Genomic DNA, 23,469 nt, shown 5'->3' with positions numbered 1-23,469 from the left:
TAGCCCGTACAATTGCGTTGTAATGAAATAATTATGTTGGCTTAACATACACAAAAATAAATTGCCACGCCGGGAAGAATTCCACATACTTAAAAAGTATCCAAGTTTTAGGGAAGATGTTATTGAACCCACGAAGAGATCTCCGACCTACCCTCTTTACATTTTGGCTGCTACGGGTCATCTTCTTCACAGGAACAATTAGGCGACGGAGACGCAATAAAACTGACCATTCGAAGAGGGAGTGTCTCATTAAGGAATAAGAAAAGTTACGAGTAAAAATGGCTCCATGGTGTCAGCACACTGTATGTGTGAATGTTCATCTCCAGCCAGGTTCCATGGTGTCAGCACACTGTATGTGTGAATGTTCATCTCCACCCAGGCTCCATGGTGTCAGCACACTGTATGTGTGAATGTTCATCTCCAGCCAGGTTCCATGGTGTCAGCACACTGTATGTGTGAATGTTCATCTCAAGCCAGGTTCCATGGTGTCAGCACACTGTATGTGTGAATGTTCATCTCCAGCCAGGTTCCATGGTGTCAGCACACTGTATGTGTGAATGTTCATCTCCAGCCAGGTTCCATGGTGTCAGCACACTGTATGTGTGAATGTTCATCTCAAGCCAGGTTCCATGGTGTCAGCACACTGTATGTGTGAATGTTCATCTCAAGCCAGGTTCCATGGTGTCAGCACACTGTATGTGTGAATGTTCATCTCAAGCCAGGTTCCATGGTGTCAGCACACTGTATGTAGGAATGTTCCTCTCAAGCCAGGTTCCATGGTGTCAGCACACTGTATGTGTGAATGTTCATCTCAAGCCAGGTTCCATGGTGTCAGCACACTGTATGTAGGAATGTTCCTCTCCAGCCAGGTTCCATAGTGTGACCACACTGTTTGTGTGAATGTTCATCTCCAGCCAGGTTCCATGGTGTCAGCACACTGTATGTGTGAATGTTCATCTCCAGCCAGGTTCCATGGTGTCAGCACACTGTATGTGTGAATGTTCATCTCCAGCCAGGTTCCATGGTGTCAGCACAGTGTATGTGGGAATGTTCATCTCCACCCAGGTTCCATGGTGTCAGCACAGTGTATGTGTGAATGTTCATCTCCAGCCAGGTTCCATGGTGTCAGCACAGTGTATGTGGGAATGTTCATCTCCACCCAGGTTCCATGGTGTCAGCACAGTGTATGTGTGAATGTTTATCTCCAGCCAGGTTCCATGATGTCAGCACACTGTATGTGTGAATGTTCATCTCCAGCCAGGTTCCATGGTGTCAGCACACTGTATGTGTGAATGTTCATCTCCAGCCAGGTTCCATGATGTCAGCACACTGTATGTGTGAATGTTCATCTCAAGCCAGGTTCCATGGTGTCAGCACACTGTATGTGTGAATGTTCATCTCCAGCCAGGTTCCATGATGTCAGCACACTGTATGTGTGAATGTTCATCTCCAGCCAGGTTCCATGGTGTCAGCACACTGTATGTGTGAATGTTCATCTCCAGCCAGGTTCCATGGTGTCAGCATAGTGTATGTGGGAATGTTCATCTCCAGCCAGGTTCCATGGTGTCAGCACACTGTATGTGTGAATGTTCATCTCCAGCGTGGTTCCATGGTGTCAGCACAGTGTATGTGTGAATGTTCATCTCCAGCCAGATTCTATGGTGTCAGCACACTGTATGTGTGAATGTTCATCTCCAGCCAGGTTCCATGGTGTCAGCATAGTGTATGTGGGAATGTTCATCTCCAGCCAGGTTCCATGATGTCAGCACACTGTATGTGGGAATGTTCCTCTTCAGCCAGGTTCCATGGTTTGACCACACTGTATGTGGGAATGTTCCTCTTCAGCCAAGGTCGAGTAGTCTGGCGATTAAGACGACTGGTTGACAGGAAGAAAGACAACAAGAAATAAAGAAAGAAATCAGGTCGATGATTTTGTTCAGCAGACTTTCTGTTAGGACAGCTTCTTCAGGTTCATACAGTCGTTCTGTTAAGACAGCTTCTTCAGGTTCATACAGTCGTTCTGTTAGGACAACTTCTTCAGGTTCATACAGTCGTTCTGTTAAGACAGCTTCTTCAGGTTCATACAGTCGTTCTGTTAGGACAACTTCTTCAGGTTCATACAGTCGTTCTGTTAAGACAGCTTCTTCAGGTTCATACAGTCGTTCTGTTAGGACAACTTCTTCAGGTTCATACAGTCGTTCTGTTAGGACAACTTCTTCAGGTTCATACAGTCGTTCTGTTAGGACAACTTCTTCAGGTTCATACAGTCGTTCTGTTAGGACAACTTCTTCAGGTTCGTACAGTCGTTCTGTTAGGACAACTTCTTCAGGTTCATACAGTCGTTCTGTTAGGACAACTTCTTCAGGTTCATACAGTCGTTCTGTTAGGACAACTTCTTCAGGTTCATACAGTCGTTCTGTTAGGACAACTTCTTCAGGTTCATACAGTCGTTCTGTTAGGACAACTTCTTCAGATTCATCCAGTCGTTCTATTAGGACAACTTCTTCAGAGTCATCCAGTCGTTCTATTAGGACAACTTCTTCAGGTTCATACAGTCGTTCTGTTAGGACAACTTCTTCAGGTTCATCCAGTCGTTCTATTAGGACAACTTCTTCAGGTTCATACAGTCGTTCTATTAGGACAACTTCTTCAGGTTCATACAGTCGTTCTGTTAGGACAACTTCTTCAGGTTCATACAGTCGTTCTGTTAGGACAACTTCTTCAGGTTCATACAGTCGTTCTGTTAGGACAACTTCTTCAGGTTCATACAGTCGTTCTGTTAGGACAACTTCTTCAGGTTCATACAGTCGTTCTGTTAGGACAACTTCTTCAGATTCATCCAGTCTTTCTATTAGGACAACTTCTTCAGATTCATCCAGTCGTTCTATTAGGACAACTTCTTCAGGTTCATACAGTCGTTCTGTTAGGACAACTTCTTCAGGTTCATCCAGTCGTTCTATTAGGACAACTTCTTCAGGTTCATACAGTCGTTCTATTAGGACAACTTCTTCAGGTTCATACAGTCGTTCTGTTAGGACAACTTCTTCAGGTTCATACAGTCGTTCTGTTAGGACAACTTCTTCAGGTTCATACAGTCGTTCTGTTAGGACAACTTCTTCAGATTCATACAGTCGTTCTGTTAGGACAACTTCTTCAGGTTCATACAGTCGTTCTGTTAGGACAACTTCTTCAGATTCATCCAGTCGTTCTGTTAGGACAACTTCTTCAGGTTCATACAGTCGTTCTATTAGGACAACTTCTTCAGATTCATCCAGTCGTTCTATTAGGACAACTTCTTCAGGTTCATACAGTCGTTCTATTAGGACAACTTCTTCAGGTTCATACAGTCGTTCTGTTAGGACAACTTCTTCAGATTCATCCAGTCGTTCTATTAGGACAGCTTCTTCAGGTTCATACAGTCGTTCTGTTAGGACAACTTCTTCAGGTTCATCCAGTCGTTCTGTTAGGACAACTTCTTCAGGTTCATACAGTCGTTCTGTTAGGACAACTTCTTCAGGTTCATACAGTCGTTCTATTAGGACAACTTCTTCAGGTTCATACAGTCGTTCTGTTAGGACAACTTCTTCAGGTTCATACAGTCGTTCTGTTAGGACAACTTCTTCAGGTTCATACAGTCGTTCTGTTAGGACAACTTCTTCAGATTCATACAGTCGTTCTGTTAGGACAACTTCTTCAGATTCATCCAGTCGTTCTGTTAGGACAACTTCTTCAGGTTCATAGAGACGAATATCTTCAGACTCAGTATGTGGCTCGGAATCTTAGCAGGTTGCATGGTTGACCAATCCGCCGAAGTTTGAGGACCTTGTTCTCGTTTACCCCCTGAGAAACACTTGTACTTTGTCTGTTGTCTGACCAATGTCTTCATTGGGATTGTGTTCCATCAGAGACAGCGTGGCTTACTTTGGGTTCAGTCACACTTACTGGAGGGGGGGGGGGTGTTGATGATCGGTCATTGGCTTCTAACTCCAAACAGCTAGTACAACTGAACCTATTTAGGCTGATTATATTTTAAATAAATAAACTTTAAATAATTGGAACATGCTTCTCTTGAGAATAAAAACTCAATATAAATTGTATTACAATATACACAGTATATTTAACTTGAACTGAGCTATAGGTGTCATGCAAGAAGCTCATATTTAACCAACATCTAACTCACAACATAAACATGTCTTTGTTATTTCATGGCTCTTGTCTTCTGTTCTTAACATAAATTAGGATAGACCCTGTCGTGACGTCATCATTCTCTAAGACCAAAAATGAATGCTCCCTTTCTTCATCATCACTTTGAAAAAACACACGCACACACATACACACACACTCCATAACAAGGGGACCTAAAGTCGTATTCCTGCACCCAGGCCCAGGGGTACCTTGCTACGCCAATGTCTATAGTAAGCTTTGTTTACCAGATTTGATACAAAATGTCCATTGTCATAGAACCCAATGTATACAAATAATCTGTGCATCTATTGAACACGTGATACTTTGAAATGACGTAAGCCTAAAAAAAAAAAATTCTTCTGTTTCTAATCTTATTCATCGCTTTCGTCACTCATCCCCCCCCCCCGCCCTTCAATTTCCTTATCCTCCCGTTCACCAAGCGGCTACATCATGCCAGGGTATGACGATATCATGTTACAATTTCTAGCAGACGATATAATGTTACACTCCAAGCAGACGTGATGCCAGAGACTGTCATATGTCACTCTCTCATTCCCTCACACACTCTGCCCAGACCAGTGACCAGTGGCAAGACATCGGCTGCATAATGAGCTGCAGAACTTGCCCAGTGTGTCGCCACGTCCAATCCTGTCGTCTGCATTCTGCCACATCGCCCCGCCCTCCCATCACATCACGGACTAAACAAAACTTTAGAAAACAAAAAAAAAAGTTCCTCGCGTAACAACACTAGGCGATGAGCAGAACCAACGCCCTGTGGTTGAAGAGAGGTGGTAGACTGAAGGATTGGGGTCTTGGTTTGGGAGGGCAATAACTGGATGGACGAGGGCGGCTACTTGTGGGGTTCCATCTGCATCTTTAACAGCTGTAAAGGGGGGACAATAGAGTATCGTCTGCTGCTCTGGAAAGGACGTTCAGAAAGTTAGTCCGCGGACTACTTTTTTTTTGTTCTTGTATTAAAAGTAATTACTTTGTTGTGTGGTATTGATCACTCAAACATTGGCAGTGCTTTGACTTTCTAATCCATCCAAACATTAACTGGAGATTATATAAACTGCAAGGTAAATCAATCGATTCTTTAGTTTGGCTTAGGAATATGTACCAACAGGCGGGAAATGGTTTTAGTTTCCAACATATTTTTTGAAAATAACATTAAATTTTGTTTAAAACTTCTACTAGTTCATAGGTCAGTGATATTAGTAGGGAGAAATTAGTCAACATCGACCAAAAAAATAAGAGTTTACTTACAATCTTTCATTTTCAATTTAGTTGTGCAAGTTTTGTAGTTTTGTACCGTCAGTCATAAGTTTCAATAAAAAATCTATATTTGGCTTACTATTAGAATGGATTTTTAAACCGAAATTGCATTTGATTGATACCAGTTGATTGCTATAATCCAGTTGATTGCTATAATCCAGTTGATTGACTTCTAGCCAATGTGACGTAACATTTTAGTTACACTAAGAATTACATTATGCAATACTCTTATTGAACCGATCCAGCTTATCTGACGTCTTTGACCCTATTTTCCCGTTTACCCACAGTTCCCAGTGGAAATACAAACAGCTGACGTTGAGCCACCGCACTATAGTCTCCGAATCCTCATTTTTAAAACTTATAATGTCAACTACATCAAAGCGAAATGAACTTTAAAAAAAAAAATTATACAAAATGGATGGCAATCTTCACTGCTCCTTACCATTTAGTGCATGGCCACAGAGTGCTAGTACTGCATGGCCACAGAGTGCTAGTAGTGCATGGCCACCTAGTCAAAGGTGGCCATTGGCGCTAATGGTGCATAACGACTCACTCTCGTATGGCCACAAGGTTATTGAATGCATGTCCTCTGGGCGCTAGTTTCGGAGAATGTTTGTGTGTGTGTATGTGTGTGTCACGCTTGTGTCACGAGGTGTTCACGTAGAGTACTTCCTAACGTGAACCTTATAACACGATAACTGCGTGGCCGAGAATTCCTGAAATAGTAATTGATCAAAACATATCCATGAACTTAAGCTGTCACTTAGGGCCCTTATACTAAAGATCTTCATAGGGATATTTTCAATCACTTTGGAGGAAGATTGAAACAATAAATTCACTATAGATCTAAATGTATTGAAGCCTAATCAATCAAATTAATAAACTTAACACTTGTACTAAATATACAGCTATCTGGGTTTTAATAATTGCGAAGTCCAAGTTTATTTTAAACTCCCTTTGGGCTATTATAATAATTTTTTTAGCGCTACCACGCTGGAGTGATGTTGACATATACATTGGAACAACCTTGACTGTTTTTGGCGACCAATGACTCCACGTAACACTGTGATAGTCTTTAGACAATGTCTAAATCTAGAATGTCTTCATGGGGTCGAAAAGCTCTGAATTAATGACCCGTTGGTTGAATCATAGAAACGTAGAGGGCAGGGGGAGAATTCATATTGGACTCTAATTTATACCAGTAACTGGGGGTGTTAATATTGGACTCAAATTTATACCAGTTACTGGGAGTGTTAATATTGGACTCTAATTTATACCAGTTACTGGGAGTGTTAATATTGGACTCTAATTTATACCAGTAACTGGGAGTGTTAATATTGGACTCTAATTTATACCAGTAACTGGGAGTGTTAATATTGGACTCAAATTTATACCAGTTACTGGGAGTGTTAATATTGGACTCAAATTTATACCAGTTACTGGGAGTGTTAATATTGGACTCAAATTTATACCAGTTACTGGGAGTGTTAATATTGGACTCAAATTTATACCAGTTACTGGGAGTGTTAATATTGGACTCAAATTTATACCAATAACTGGGAGTGTTAATATTGGACTCAAATTTATACCAGTTACTGGGAGTGTTAATATTGGACTCAAATTTATACCAGTAACTGGGAGTGTTAATATTGGACTCAAATTTATACCAGTAACTGGGAGTGTTAATATTGGACTCAAATTTATACCAGTAACTGGGAGTGTTAATATTGGACTCAAATTTATACCAGTTACTGGGAGTGTTAATATTGGACTCAAATTTATACCAGTAACTGGGAGTGTTAATATTGGACTCAAATTTATACCAGTTACTGGGAGTGTTAATATTGGACTCAAATTTATACCAGTTACTGGGAGTGTTAATATTGGACTCAAATTTATACCAGTAACTGGGAGTGTTAATATTGGACTCAAATTTATACCAGTAACTGGGAGTGTTAATATTGGACTCTAATTTATACCAGTAACTCGCTAATTTTTAATACTTCTTACGTGGTGGCCAAGCGGTAGAGTGTTTAGTTTCCAAACAGGGAGGTCTCGAGTTCGAGCCCCGGTGTTCCATACAGCGCTTCATCAAACTCTAATGGGTAACTGAGATGGCAAGGTCCGAAAGGGGAAACTTTACTTTTTTTTTAAGTGCCCACATTTGTTTTGGCCATGGATCCTATAAATATCAACAGGCCACAGTGAGCAATGCCTTCTTTCCTTTTCTTGGATATATCAAACATTATGCGCTTGGGCTATTGTCAGAAGTTATTAGAGTCAGATATGGACCGAGGGTAATAGGTTGAGCATCCGTCATACAAGCTATGAGTGGAAGAAAAAAAAGGTTTTTAAAAAAATACTTCCGTAACACATGTTTGTAATCTATAGATCAAGGACAAAGAAATGAAATCGAGGTCAGAGTTCACGAGACGGTGTAGTTTGGTTTTACTTGATTTCGTATTTCTGGTGTTGGTCAATCACCTGGCTGCTGTTTCTCATTGGGCATATTTGTCTCTGCACATTCTTAAAATTATTCGATAATTTCGTAAAGAAATTGATTTATGTAAGTGAAGTCGAATCGGCTAATCTGATCGCATCCTGAAAAGCATCTAAAAAAATCCTATTATACTTTGTGCTTCAGTCAACTGGATTTGTCTTTCAAGAATGTTTGCACCATTTAAGTCAAGGTCTAGAGCTAATGAAATAGATCCTCAAATGTGTTAATGACTCGGTGAGTGTGGGGGGGGGGGTATCAAAAGAACGCTACCAATCTGAAAACATGAGTTGATGTCAGGGATGGTCGCAAGTGGACAGTTAGGCAGAGCGAACAGTTAAAAAAAGCAACATATAAAAAAGTAATTTAAAAAAAGATGTATCGTAGGGGATGAATTCTACATTTACAGATCTCTCAATAATGTAGGCTTTAGTTCCCTTTTTCAATACCAAACAAAATAATTATCAGTAATTAATCGACTAATTGTTGAATTTTGTTAGGTACAATAAATAATTGTGTCAAGTTTAAACTTAATCCAAGATTTGGTCTGGGAGAAAGAACGAGTTCAAAGACAGAGTGAGTTGATAGGAGCTTTGTACCAGACAAGACAGAGTGAGTTGATAGGAGCTTTGTACCAGACAGACAGAGTGAGTTGATAGGAGCTTTGTACCAGACAGACAGAGTGAGTTGATAGGAGCTTTGTACAGACAGACAGAGTGAGTTGATAGGAGCTTTGTACCAGACAGACAGAGTGAGTTGATAGGAGCTTTGTACCAGACAAGACAGAGTGAGTTGATAGGAGCTTTGTACCAGACAAGACAGAGTGAGTTGATAGGAGCTTTGTACCAGACAGACAGAGTGAGTTGATAGGAGCTTTGTACCAGACAGAGTGAGTTGATAGGAGCTTTGTACCAGACAGACAGAGTGAGTTGATAGGAGCTTTGTACCAGACAGACAGAGTGAGTTGATAGGAGCTTTGTACCAGACAGACAGAGTGAGTTGATAGGAGCTTTGTAACAGACAGACAGAGTGAGTTGATAGGAGCTTTGTAACAGACAGACAGAGTGAGTTGATAGGAGCTTTGTACAGACAGACAGAGTGAGTTGATAGGAGCTTTGTACCAGACAGACAGAGTGAGTTGATAGGAGCTTTGTACCAGACAGAGTGAGTTGATAGGAGCTTTGTACCAGACAAGACAGAGTGAGTTGATAGGAGCTTTGTACCAGACAGACAGAGTGAGTTGATAGGAGCTTTGTACCAGACAGACAGAGTGAGTTGATAGGAGCTTTGTACCAGACAGACAAAGTGAGTTGATAGGAGCTTTGTACTAGACAGACAGAGTGAGTTGATAGGAGCTTTGTACCAGACAGACAAAGTGAGTTGATAGGAGCTTTGTACCAGACAGACAGAGTGAGTTGATAGGAGCTTTGTACCAGACAGACAGAGTGAGTTGATAGGAGCTTTGTACCAGACAAGACAAAGTGAGTTGATAGGAGCTTTGTACCAGACAGACAGAGTGAGTTGATAGGAGCTTTGTACCAGACAGACAGAGTGAGTTGATAGGAGCTTTGAAAAAAACAACAACTCGTGAGCTTGGCACTCATGAATGGAATCGGCACTCGGGACTCAGGGTTGACACTCGGGACTCAGGGTTGACACTCGGGACTCAGGGTTGACACTCGGGACTCAAGGTTGACACTCCGGACTCATGGAGTTGGCACTCTGCAAATAGGCTTGGCACTCTAGACTCATAGGGTTGTTCTGTTAAAAGGACGAATTTTAAGGGAATACAAAAAAAAAGTATTCTGGTATAGGGAAAAAGGGAAGGGGCGGGAACATCCTCAGCTTTCCTGTATCACTTGTGTGATGATTTCAGTCTTTTAGTTCCTGCAACACCAGTCACTAACTCAATCTGCAGGGCTTCTCAAACTAAACTGTACATATTAAAGCAAAAAGAAGTAAAGTTGATCAGACCTTTCAAGCCATGGGACAGATGATGTCAAACTTATCTGTTTCTCTGGCTGACGGTGAACGAGGGTGTAGTGAGACCAACACAAAGACCTTTACTTCTCCCAACCAAGTACGCAGTAGAGGTGAACCAATGGGCGTCCTACAAATCTCGAATTTAATAGCCCACAATTCACCGGGACTCGAACTCAAAATCCTCGATGCGGAAACTAAGCGCTATACAACTCGGACTTGAGAGTACGTGCTCTTTTCAACAAGCATTTAAGTCCTCAATTAGTACATCCTTAGAAATATACCAAAAGACTCTCACAAAGATGTTCCTTTTGTTATAAAACAAAACAGAAATCAACCCTTTGTTTTTGGGGCAGTCCAACGGAATGCTAACTGAAACATTTGAGAACCACCGGACGAAGACGTTTACCTGGTTATGACCAACACCTGCTAGAAACTAAGGCATGAAACGCTGGGAGACTCTCAGAAAGGTGGATGTGTTGGCGAGTAATGCAAATATTTACGCGGTGCCACAGGCCTGACAGAAACGGGTTTGAGGGCAGAATGAGCCAATAAAAGGCTATCCCTCTTAATCAAAACTCTCAGCCCCTGATCAAAGTTTTTTTTCTTTTAAACTTATTTTTTTTCTTTAAAGTTTCTTGAGAATTATGACAGTTTTTTTTCTGTTAACTATAATCGCAGTTCCAGGTTAACAACATATGACCTTGACCTCGGGGTAGATGTATGTCTAGATCGTTCACCTCAAAATGGTTGTCTAACCTTTTGCTTTGCTGTGTTCTCTTTGGTAAATTGTGTCGTGGCTACGTATCAGAGGCGTGTTCCATCCGGGTCGATATCCGGATACATACTCCCGCCGTTTTGATGTTTGTAAAGTTAGAGCTTTGTTGACAAAAAAGGTTACTGTAACAAAACAGAACAAGCAATAACCAGTACAACACTACCAACAGCTACAATAACCACGACAACAGCATCAACTGCAACAACATCCACTACCTCAACACCAGCACGGCAACGGCAACAACAACAAAACTAACAACAGCAACAACAACACTAGCAACAACAGCGTCATCACCACCAATTAAAAAAAACACAATCAACAAGCCAACGTAGCAACCACAACAAAAACAGCAACAAAAGCACAACAAGAGGCAACACAAAAAAAAAGAATAAAATAAATAGTCTATTTTAGAACGCTATGTTCATGTTTAAAGCATGCTCGGAGAGCTATGGTCCAATCTCATTTGTGGACCAGTGGGGGGAAGGGGGTATCTGGGAGAAGGTTTTCCGTGCTGTCTTTAGGTGATCAGTAAACACAGCTCTGCTCGAGTCGGGTGCCGATCCTCGAGCCCCCTTCATCGATAGCCAAACCAAGCCAAGTTCAAGCGTACTTAGCATTATTTTGTGAAATATTTGGTCCACGTTTGACCTATACTTCTGTCTGATGCAGTCTTCCTATCCACCTTTCGAGTTATGACTAATGCGTATTGTCCTCCTTGGTCTGAAGCACTGATTAAGCTTCACCCGTCGAGTTAAGTCTATAAGTCTGAACTGCGGTGGGAGTCTAAAAAAAAAAAAACCATGTTAAGACTAAAAGTACTCCCTAATTTAATATTCCTATCCTTTCTATGATCATCCCTCTAGGACTTCTTTTTTTTTTTTTTTTTTTTAATTTAACTTCGCGCTCGAGAGTTAAACTTCTAGAAATAAATCTTTGAGCTCTGCAGTTCTACTAAACGCTTAAATTCTAGATCTATTTTTCACCTTTCAAAGTCTTCATGATAGGTAAAAACTAAAAATCGTTTGTTTACGGTAGTCTGTTCCTTAAAATCTTCAACTACCTTCCAGTTTGATGTACTTTTGTTGTCGGCCTCGTACAGTCATAGAACGAGTGTGGTTCATCTGGCAGAAACGAGACAAAAGGCTGGGCGTTAGTTATGGTCGGAACGATGTCACCCGCACAGCAGTTTTCCATTCTCCACACAGTTGGTGTTTCCAAAGGAACTGTAATTATCTCATACAGTTTGAGATCAGTAGCGTCGCGCAATCTGCCAGGTTGTAGCACTGTGTGCCGCGAGCTGCCTTAGGGTAACCAGCTCCGGATTTATCCTCATGGTTGTCTCCCGAGGCTTTTCCAAAGTTTAGGTATTGTTCCCTGAAGGAAGGTCTTTGCGAGTCCCAAAAACCTGTAATATAGCCATAGAGCTTTAGTTTTAAGGTTGTTGTTTTTTTTAAATAATATTTATCAGGTCATCGTGGGGTCTAGTGACCGTCTCATCTCCTCGTTTGTGATGCGGTCTTGAAATGTGATCTTTAAATGTGAAACCTTGGATCCTTCTGTAGCATCATAATTCCATTACTAGAATTCCCCTCTCTAGCTCTGCAGTCAGCGTCCAAGACTCGTAAAGGATATTAGAATGTGGCCTTGACCAGGAAGCGAATCAGTCTGATTTTGGCGTCGAGGTCTATGCCTTTGTCTTTCCGTTTAGAAATTTAGTCTTAACGTTTTGCGCTAAATCCCTCTGACATTTCTGGACACCTTCATTTAAGAGCTGGCCAAAAACTAAAAAGAAACATTTCGATGGGGCCATACTATTGTGTATAATAATAAGTCTTTGTATACCAAGAAAACATTAGAATAAGATCTCATTTCGTTACTGCGCTAATGCGATGTATAAAGCTGCGAGTGTTGTTATAACAATTCCTTATAATGTGTTTCTAATTAGGACTTCAGTGAGGCGCGGTGGCTGAGCGGTAAAGCGCTTTGCTTACGAACCGGGGACCTGGGTTCGAATCCTGGTGAAGACTGGGATTTTTAATTTCGGGATCTTCGGGCGCCTCTGAGTCCACCCAGCTCTAATGGGTACCTGACATTACTTAGGGAAAAGGCGGTTGGTCGTTGTGCTGGCCACATGACACCCTTGTTAACCGTAGGCCACAGAAACAGATGACCTTTACATCATCTGCCCTATAGACCACAAGGTCTGAAAGGGGAACTTTAATTACTTCATTAGGACTTCAATACTGTGAAGAGTGAACTGAGATGTAAGTTTTATTGCTAAAAAAAAACAACTACTCATAAATAAAAAATTTAAAAGATGTAAACACATTCTCTCAGAAATTACATGGAAAACTTGTCTGGACAAATCCCTGTCTAACTTAATGGAATTTGATGGAAGTTCAGTTAGTTTAAGTACGAGTCAGGTTTCAATACCTCAGAATCTAAATTAAAAGGTATTCTGAAAATATCTGGTAATGAAGTCTTGAATCCGCTTCCATGTTCCCTTAAGTTCTTTCATAAGATCCTTCAGAACTGTCTCAGTAAATTTAACCTTGTGAAATGCGCGTCATGATTGGCTGGCTAATTATCTCTACTAATAATACTTTTTGGTAGATCCTCGGCTTTTGTTCTCTTTGGTCAAGGACGCATACAGAGCATTATGTTTGGAGTAGTACCGTGAAGTGTCGGCATCTATTCCAATCTTTATAAAGGTCACTTTGATTGACCAGCCCCCCCCCCCCCTCTCCTGACCTCCAACAACGAAAAAGTTCATTTCTGTTCGACTTCTCACTATGACCCTATGTTTCTGTTCGACTTCTCACTATGACCCTATGTTTCTGTTCGACTTCTCACTATGACCCTATGTTTCTGTTCGACTTCTCACTATGACCCTATGTTTCTGTTCGACTTCTCACTATGACCCTATGTTTCTGTTCGACTTCTCACTATGACTCTATGTTTCTGTTCGACTTCTCACTATGACCCTATGTTTCTGTTCGACTTCTCACTATGACCCTATGTTTCTGTTCGACTTCTCACTATGACTCTATGTTTCTGTTCGACTTCTCACTATGACCCTATGTTTCTGTTCGACTTCTCACTATGACCCTATGTTTCTGTTCGACTTCTCACTATGACCCTATGTTTCTGTTCGACTTCTCACTATGACCCTATGTTTCTGTTCGACTTCTCACTATGACCCTATGTTTCTGTTCGACTTCTCACTATGACCCTATGTTTCTGTTCGACTTCTCACTATGACCCTATGTTTCTGTTCCACTTCTCACTATGACCCTATGTTTCTGTTCCACTTCTCACTATGACCCTATGTTTCTGTTCCACTTCTCACTATGACCCTATGTTTCTGTTCGACTGTTACCCTCCCACACACCTCCACTTTCACACTTTTAAGTCGGTTTTTTAATTTACTTTCTTCGAATCTTTAAATTGAGCCACCAAACACTATTCAGCTTTTGAATTCTATGTGTAGCATCTAGGGTTAGTTTTATCCTTTCTTTTGTTGACTTCTTTCAAAATACAGTAAGTCCTATTTTGTGTCTACTTGTATTTAGACTTTATATTTAGACTGCGGCCTTTTCCCCGGGGAAAAAAATTACAAAGGTTTAACAGAAAGCTTGCGGTTCTTTACGAATCGCGGTGATCAGGACTCCGATATGTGAGAACCTCGTCTTAGCAAGAGCCTAAATATACGAAATTTCATTGGAATCCTTTTGCTAGTTTAATAGATCTGTCGATAGCATACATATATGAATATGTCAGTCATTCAATGGTATTTTATAAATAGAGTATAGATAGAGCATGGTGTTGGCCCGCAGTATGTCCTACACATTCATGACTATCAGACGACATTTTTTAATGTACTTTCATTGACACTAACACACAAGACAAACAGGTTAACTCATACACGTCCAGACCATATAATACTGGAGCAGTCAAGGTTATTGAGAAGTATTTAGTTCATGATCAAATACACTGTTCACTGTAAACCCGCTGGAGTTCATCAATTATAAAGTCATAGTAGCAGATATAGAAGTAAAGTGATTGGTCAAAACAAAATCAGTTTTTCATGTTTTTTTACAAAGAGCAAGATCCAAAATTGTTCCTAGTTAATGGTTTTGTTGGTGCGTTTACCAGCTGACAGATCAGCTTGAAGTCCTATTGTTCTAATGTTTTTATGTCCAACACTTGAAGCAGGGCTAATAAACAATGTTCCTGGACATGTCGTTGCGGATAAGACATGAGTTCGGCGCCATTGTATACGGGTCCAAAGACACTTTATTAGTCTGACCGTTTCCCCTCATCACCATCGGAGAAACACTTAGTAGACAGAACTGCGCCGGCTTCCAGAAGTTAAACCTGTCATCAAACCAAAGATTGAAGCCGGACAGCATTGCAGTGCGCTCATGGGGAATTTAGTGGACTAGATCTATGTAGATTATGAATACAAACATGTCTGGTCTAGTGACAATTTACCTCATAGCTTTGTAATGTCTGTTATATGACTTCCTTGAAAAATTGATGAAGGAATGAAATGGTTGATATAGATGTCTCCTCATAATATCCATTCAGTGAATTTAACACGTAAACTAATCGCGTAACAGTAAACATGTCAAATAATTATTATCTAAAAATAAAGCATAATTTTGTCCGGTAAGGTAGCCTACTTTATTTTTTTTTTTTTTTGGCTTTCTTTCTTGCTTTTTAAATTAAATTTTTATTTTTTTGTCCAGTGATAAAACGTTCGTATTTAGTGGAAAAGCTGTTTTAACAATTTTAGAGTTACCCTCCTTTAATAGACTTCTTACTAAATGTAATACACATAGTATGTATTAACTCTTTCTCTCCTAATTGACGATACTAACGTTGATTTGATTTCATTAATTTAAATTAATCTTAATTTTTTAAACTATTTTGTATTATATAAAAAAGAGCAAGACAAGACCGAAAGGTCACGCATGCGCAGAACAGAAAATCTCTCGAAGGCTAGAACTAGATCTATGGGAAAGGACCAATGGCGAACGCTTTTGTGCCAGTTTTTAGTTTAGAATTTTTAACTCCGCAATGGTTAAACTTATTAAAAAAATGAAAACATCTGCGGACTCCTCAGCTATTGGGCGATAAAACTAAATTTGACTCTTTTTTTCCATATCAGCTATTAAATTTATAATTCAAGTCAACTCACGGTAGGGGTCGGACCTAATCAGCGAACGCAATTTTCGGGGGAGTCATAATGAGCGAAAGGCCGTAAAAAATAGCGAAATAGCATGTTAAAATATAGGAAATTATGCTTCAAATAGTTCTATCATCTAACTTCTTCCATGAAGCATTATAACTATTGTCCTCCTTGTGACATTAGGCCTAAAATTTTTTTTCACTTTCTCGTGCTCCACATCTCCTTTCTCTGCTTGGAACTGATGTATATATAGCCAACGAAACCTGCGAATAAATATTTTTAAAAGAAACTACAAAATTCTATCTCGCATCCTCCCTATATGCTAGTCCACGTCGTTTTACTCTCCATTTCATAAACTCTCGTTACTGCGACTATTTTTTTTAAGAACACATGTTCAGTGCACGTAATCACCATCAACTCGATCTCCCACACACACACACACACATACACACACACGCGCGCTGATTGACCTTAAGGCAGATCCCGAATGCGATGGATTGATGATGTATGGGAGGCAGATCTACAACAGCTTGGGTTTCGGGCATGGAGACGAAAGGCTCAGGAGAGATCTTGTAATTTTATACATGTATATTATATGATAATTCTTATATTTATTACTAAATATATAGTTCGCATTTTTTCCGCTCCTGAGATCGAATATTTTCTCCTGGAAACCCCCCCCCCCCCCACACCCCGTATAAGCCGTATAGGCCTAAGCGTCATTTCACCCTTACTGGCACAGAGGAAAGTAACTGCCAGCATATGACCTCTGAGAGACTGTTGGAGAGGTGCGAGTCAAACATTTTAGACGGAAAGAAAATGCTGGAAAATATGCTGGTCGTAACTGGGCGTAGTCATGTGAAACACGTAATGCACTCATCCTTAATCTTCGAAATCGAAGACATTGGGTTAAGGTTAAAAATAGGCCTATTATTTTAATATTTCAGTTTACAAACAATAACAATAGATAAGACAAAAAGAAAAACAGATTAAATCAGTCATTAAATTATAATTAAATGGCTTTTTAAGCTTATTATAGGGGCTTTCGCTGAATAGGTTTTCAGTTAAAAGGGTCATTTTGAGCGAACACCCCATAATATATTTTTTTCAACGGAATAAATAGCCTTAGCTATTATAGCTAACTATTTCCTCATCTATTTAGAAGTACAATATGCAAATCTTTTTCGGCCAATGTCCATTGGTGCTTTAAAATCGCCTTAAGTTCGGACCTATGCTCGTTTATCCGGAAACGTTTTGAGAATGAAATTTCCATACATATCAACTTTGACCTTCAGCTATGCTTTATTGTATGAGGGAAAACGAAAGTGACTATGTGGGAAATGTAGAAAAATGGAGTCTTTGTAATACCATTTTATTAGTTCTGCAGTTACTTTTGAAATAAATAAGAATGGATAAAAATTACGGGGAGGTGTTCGCTTTATATGCCATTTTGCTGATGGGCCTTTCCTATAGATCTAATTCTAAGATGATAGATCTAGTCTTCGCCAAGATAGTACACGTTTCATACAGTCACACACTGACGTTACAAATATAAGAGTCCATTCATTTCATATTTTAATCAAGTTAACCTTCAAATGTGTGTTTCTAAAGCATTTTTACATACATTCGTTCGCTAGAGCTGCCACCCCCACTAGCTCCATTCATGAGATCTCGCGCTTCTTACATAAGACACTACCGAAAGATCACGCATCTAGATCTAAATATATTCAAACAAATGTTTTGATTAAATTTGATTTGATTAAATTAGATTTAGGTCGATTAGCTATTTTTTAGCTCCATTCATAATATTTTTATTTTCACGCATACTCTTTACTTATAGCATTATTATTGTGTTAAGCTGTTTCTAATACACTATACCGGTGATGAGGACAATAGGATCAGCGTGTCGCGTATAGTATCTAGCTATTTATAAAATATATGAAACTCTATATCAGGCGATGCTTATTATGTCTTATTGTGGGGGTCTCTTATGTCTTTATCTCGTGATATTGTAACTGCGTGGCACTTTGTAAATAAGCTGTTTAAAATAAAAATTCCTACAAGTTTCATATAAGTTTTAAAACTATGTTTAGTAAACAACAAAAAAGGATAGTTCTATATGAGTTGTACTAAGTACCATTGACGCTAATCAACCTTCTAAATACACTCCATACTTAACATGGTCCTAAAGTACTAGGTAAACACATAGATACGCATAGCACGTAATTATCTTCTCTTTTAAAGAAACGTCTTTAATTTATAAGATAATATCTCTTAAACGTTCAAATATATGTGTTTGTGTGCGCGTGCGCGCGCGCGCGTGTGTGTGTGTGTGACGGATGAAAGCATAAAGTTTTTGAATGTTTTTACGACTATTTCATTCGCTAACTTGTAAAAGTGTTTCCAAAGTATTTCTTACATGCCGCCAATGTTTGTATGTGTTTAATACCTAACTCTTATGTGTTTAGCTAATGTTTGTATGTGTTTAATACCTAACTCTTATGTGTTTAGCTAATGTTTGTATGTGTTTAATACCTAACTCTTATGTGTTTAGCTAATGTTTGTATGTGTTTAATACCTAACTCTTATGTGTTTAGCTAATGTTTGTATGTGTTTAATACCTAACTCTTATGTGTTTAGCTAATGTTTGTATTTTGTGTACCTTATTTGATTGGACAGTTTTGAATGTCTTGCAATGACAGTTTGCGCCAAACGAGATTAAGCCCGATTCACTTGTTAACAAATGATAAGAGCAGCTCACTGGTCCAATGATGCTGACGGCAATCAAAGTAAAAGATGCTTCGGGTAGTTCAAAACATGAGATTACTAGAAGATTGCGTGCATAGCACAATTATTGTCTTTCATATTCGCTGATGTTATAAGTAGTTACTAAAGATGTTACAAGTACTTAACTTATTAAGTGTAGTTACAAGTGTTTAAATAACTTTGTTACCAGTAGTTTTAGATAATTTTACTAGAAGATCGTAGTTTTAGTAGATTTTGTGTAGAGAATGTGTAGTAAAGGACTTGCTTTCGATTAATTCATATAGTGCATTTTCCTTAGGGATCTCTAGTGCTGTCTGTGGAATCTCCGTTTTTTTCAACTCAGTGACTACCATCATGAATGTCGGATCACGGGAGTGGCCATAGGAGTGACCACTCTGTGGGCCTTTCTCCCAGCCACAAAGCTGGCTAGCTGCCGTAGGAATGGTGGTGCCCGCCCTCCACTCCCGGTCTCCAGCTCCCTCAACATTCATACGTCGGCGTTACCCGGGTTCAGATCTTGGAGCATCCGGTTCGGGCTCGCTCTGCTTCGGCCCTCTGCATGACCTTAATACAGACACTCACCTGACAACGCCACTGACACCACTGAGTTCGGGGCGCCCTTGCCAGAGGTGGCTCGGCAAACTATGTGTCGTCTGCGAGGCTCCTTTGGGCCCCTTAAGTTTCATGTACACCTGGTGTCGCTCCTCTTAGTGCTAGTTACCCAGAGGACGGCGGGATCTGGAGTCTTCCAACTGCAGGTAGGTTATTAGTTCATTCGTTCTTTAGGCCACTTAGGTCATTCGGTCATGTAGAGCTTTAGTTCATTCGTTCTTTAGGCCACGTAGGTCATTCGGTCATGTAGAGCTTTAGTTCATATAGTTCATTAGGCCATGCATGTCATGTAAGGCATGCAGGTCATTTGATAATATATGCAATGTAGGTCATGTAAATCATTTTAGCACGTACGTCATTAGGTCAAATAGTTCTTGTAGGTCATTAGGCCATGTACATCAAATCGTAGTTAACTAAGTTCTAACAAAAGTATGATATCTAGCTAATGACTTATCCAGATAGTGGAAATACATTTAACCTTTTAAAAATTGGGGTGAGACACACATTTATATAGTGTGACAATAATCTAAACATTGTAAACGGTAATGGGTTAATTTGAATAAAAGTTATCTTTTCGGTTAAAGGCTCTTGAATAAATCTTATAAACTGACGTCCAGATTAAGTCGTTGCTCAACCATTAAGTACAAACGCTTTTGGGAATTTTCATGATCAGTTTTAAACATTGTCATCTACACCTCATTTACATTCGATTATTATGCAGTTTACATTTTTAAAATAGCGAAACACAATGTGTTACATCGTAACATTCAGAGAGCAATATTATCTATACAAGGGAAACTAAAGAAAAATGTAGGAAAGTTAAAACTAGGAATATTGTGAGAAATGTCAAGGACCCTAAATTGATAGATAATTTTGCAAACTAAAGATCTCAAAAGTAGAAGTTGTTTCAACTTTGCATCCACTCTATTATATTATATAGAAACATAATATTTTTAAATAAGTTATTATTGTTGTTGTTTTTTTACCTCCGTTACAAGTGTAAGTCTAGATCAGTTCAAAGTTCATAGTGATGTTTTAGAACTTATTTGGTTACCAAGAAGAGCAAATACAAATCTTTGTCTTTTCCTCCATTTATTTAGAGATTTATTCCCGTGGTGGCCCACTTGTTAATTCTCAGTAGTTCCTGGAACACCAGCTCTCGCGAAACACTTGGGGTTCGCGGAACACAGTTAGGGAAGCACTGTTCTAGATGATTAAAACTTATGAAAGTGGTTTATTATGAAAATGTCTACATCTCCTTACTGTGTCCATGTCTAATGGTTTCATTAGGACTAAGTCCTATCTCTCTCTTGGCTCCCCCAGCTCGAGAGTGTCAGAAACGTGAGGGGGGAGACGGCCCTGGGCACGTGCTGTGACGAGGGCGAGGTCACCCATGACGGATGCAGGGACTCTTGTGAGACCTACGTCCGGGTGTGCTTGAAGGAGTTCATGGACCGAGTCACCACCGATGGATACTGCACCTTTGGGAACTACACCACGGAGGTGCTTGGAGGCAACGAGTTCAGGTACCCGCTGGATAGCCCCAAGACTTTGATCCAGCTTCCCTTCAACTTCTCTTGGCTGGTAAGTAGCTCACATACACTCACATACACTCACATACACTCACATACGCTCACATACACTTGCAGGTTCTTTAGTTGTAATCACATAACCACAAGCACAATTGCTAAACCTAACCACGCAGCGCTTTGGCCTGTGGGTTCTTAGCCAATATTCAAGCTAACATTAACTGCAATATTTGTAGATTTATTCTCCAGACAACTCATAACTTTGGTTTGATCTTTTCTTTTCATTCTGCAACACATTCAATTTATTCTCCAGACAACTCATAAAAGGGTTCCAGATTTTGCGTAAAATACCCTAATGTGGAAACACTGGAACTACCTATTTTAATGAAGTGACCTTAAAAAAAAAAAAAAAAAAACATCTGTGACGATCTCTTATTCAGAAAAATTGTATCTATCATATCAGATTGTCATAAAATGGGTGACGTTTTTACATATGTAATCAAAAAGGGTGTGTGAAAGTTGTACACTCAATTCAGGTCGACCCAAGTAGCTCGTGGAGTAAATCTCTTCTTCACGGATGTTGCTATTATGCACAATGCGCGAACAGAGATGCGCTCTTAAAACCTTGGAGCAGTTGTTCCATTATTATAAGTTCCATGATTGAATCATTTCTTTCCATTCTGTCACAATATCAATTTCTATTTTGTAATAAGTGTTTCTAATTGCAAGTGACGCACCAAAACGTTCAATTCGTTGCTAGAAAAAAAAAAGTAAAGCTTTATTTTGTGTTTTGAAACATGTGTATGTTGGCTTTAGGAATAGATCTTTGGATCTATTAGGGAGAATGCACCTCTGGTCGTTATACACATGGAAAGTAGTTGCCCCATTTACGAACTAAATAATAGCAGGTTAAAAAATAATTTGTAGATCCAAGTATATATATTTATATACCGGGTATACAAATATATGGATGAATGAATGGATAGATTGATAGATAGATCAGTCCAGTACATTTCCTAGTCCATTAAGACACATGTAAACTAGATATACATTCTTCTAGCCGACACGCACGCACGCACACACAACTTCTCAATGTTATTTCTACGTGTCTTTCACACACACACGCACACACACACAACTTCTCAATGTTATTTCAACCAGTCTTTCACACACGTACTCTCCAGTCATATCGAAGCGAAAGATTCTTTTCATCATTGTTTCATCTCAAGGAAATCTTTTTTAAAAAAAAATAAAAAAGGTCTGGGAGAGAGGGGTTAGGCTCAAGTGGGCTCTCGACAAGGCACCACGCCCAAATGGCGTTCAACTACCTGGCCCTTCGCCTAGTCACACCAAGCGTACCGTTCAATTGAACATTTTTCAAATAACTTTTTTTAATTCATTTTTTTTTTAAATTTAAAACTGCGTCTTCCTTCTATGCCTTCATATTTTATTTTAGATCATCTTTTATTAGAAACAACGTCAAGTCTGTGCGATGTCTGGAGGATATTTGGATGATATCTGAATGATATTTGATGAATGATGATGTTTAAATGATGTCTGAATGATTTCTGAATGATATTTCTGAATGATGTTTGACAGTAATGACAGATGCGTTAATGAAGGCTGAATGATTGCTGAATGATTGCTGAATGATATTTAAATTATGGCTGAATGTGTAAATGGTGTCTTTAAGGCCTTCTTAGTAGAAAATTTTGTATTGCCTTTTAACATCTAAATAGTCGTCATTATCAGCTGCTATTCGTTACACAATATTGGGGAAGAATAGGACGTGGAGGGTTAACTGAGAAAGTAGATTACTTGAAGGTAAGGCAGCTGTTGTTTAAAACTGAGAGAAACATAAGAGGAAGGAGACCACCGCAGTAAGCAAATCTATCTATCTATCTATCTATCTATCTATCTATCTATCTATCTATCTATCTATCTATCTATCTATCTATCTATCTATCTATCTATCTATCTATCGGGCTGGCTGGCTGGCAATCCACAATTGTAATTCTTGTATCCTTTAAAACTTCTCTGATGTAAAACAAAAACAAACGCGTCCAAAGTATCTAGAATCAGGCTCGTCTTTAAGTCTGGCGATGATAGTGGAGTGCAATGTGTTACACAATATTAGCTATATTTCTTGTGGCTACGCACTGCTAACTGTTATCTAAATAAATAACCCACACTGGTTGTGTGGTAAGCTCTCCGTCGTCTTGATTGTCCCTGGTTCAAACCCTGTTCACCGCAATCCCCCGCCGCCCAGCGGCATGTTTGAGCAAGGAAGTAAAGATCTTCAATTCTGAAGGAACATCCGAAACTTGTCAAGCAAAAGATTCACACATTTTGTAAGTTTTTCTATCAATCATAGTGCAGGTCTGTTTATCTGGGTAACAAAATTAACACTTAAACAAGGAAGGCCACTCTAGGGTAAGATTGGAACATTCAATGGGAGGCTAAAATACTATGTCCGAGTGTAAAGCGTACAGTGGACAACTGTTTCTATTCATATCAGAAAGACTCGTGTCTTTCCTTAAAGAAGTAAGCATACACTACGGCGACAGTGCGGCCCGATATGCGGTACTTTCCGGCCACGCGAAAAGTCAGTCCACTGTCAAGAAATAAGCCATTGAGTATGTGGTGGTCGAGT

General features: G+C 39.6%; 1 protein-coding gene across 5 annotated transcripts in view; it reads left to right on the top strand.

Annotated features, from left to right (window-relative positions):
• Positions 1-23,469, top strand: part of LOC106069177 (protein jagged-1-like) — a 160,716-nt gene that overhangs the window by 16,274 nt on the left and 120,973 nt on the right. For 2 of the 5 annotated variants that reach the window (XM_056024346.1, XM_056024341.1), the window contains exons 2-3: positions 18,974-19,433; positions 20,611-20,871. In XM_056024346.1, the coding sequence (XP_055880321.1) occupies positions 19,320-19,433; positions 20,611-20,871 (375 nt within the window). In that variant the 5' untranslated portion in view covers positions 18,974-19,319. Of the gene's footprint in view, positions 1-4,987; positions 5,265-18,959; positions 19,434-20,610; positions 20,872-23,469 lie in introns of those variants that run through there. The other 3 variants (XM_056024343.1, XM_056024345.1, XM_056024344.1) reach the window with 3 other exon arrangements.

Source organism: Biomphalaria glabrata, chromosome 3 (genome assembly GCF_947242115.1).
Source record: "Biomphalaria glabrata chromosome 3, xgBioGlab47.1, whole genome shotgun sequence".
Classification (NCBI taxonomy): domain Eukaryota; kingdom Metazoa; phylum Mollusca; class Gastropoda; family Planorbidae; genus Biomphalaria; species Biomphalaria glabrata.
Note: the sequence above shows the minus strand (reverse complement) of the source record. Positions and strands in the feature narration are given on the sequence as shown.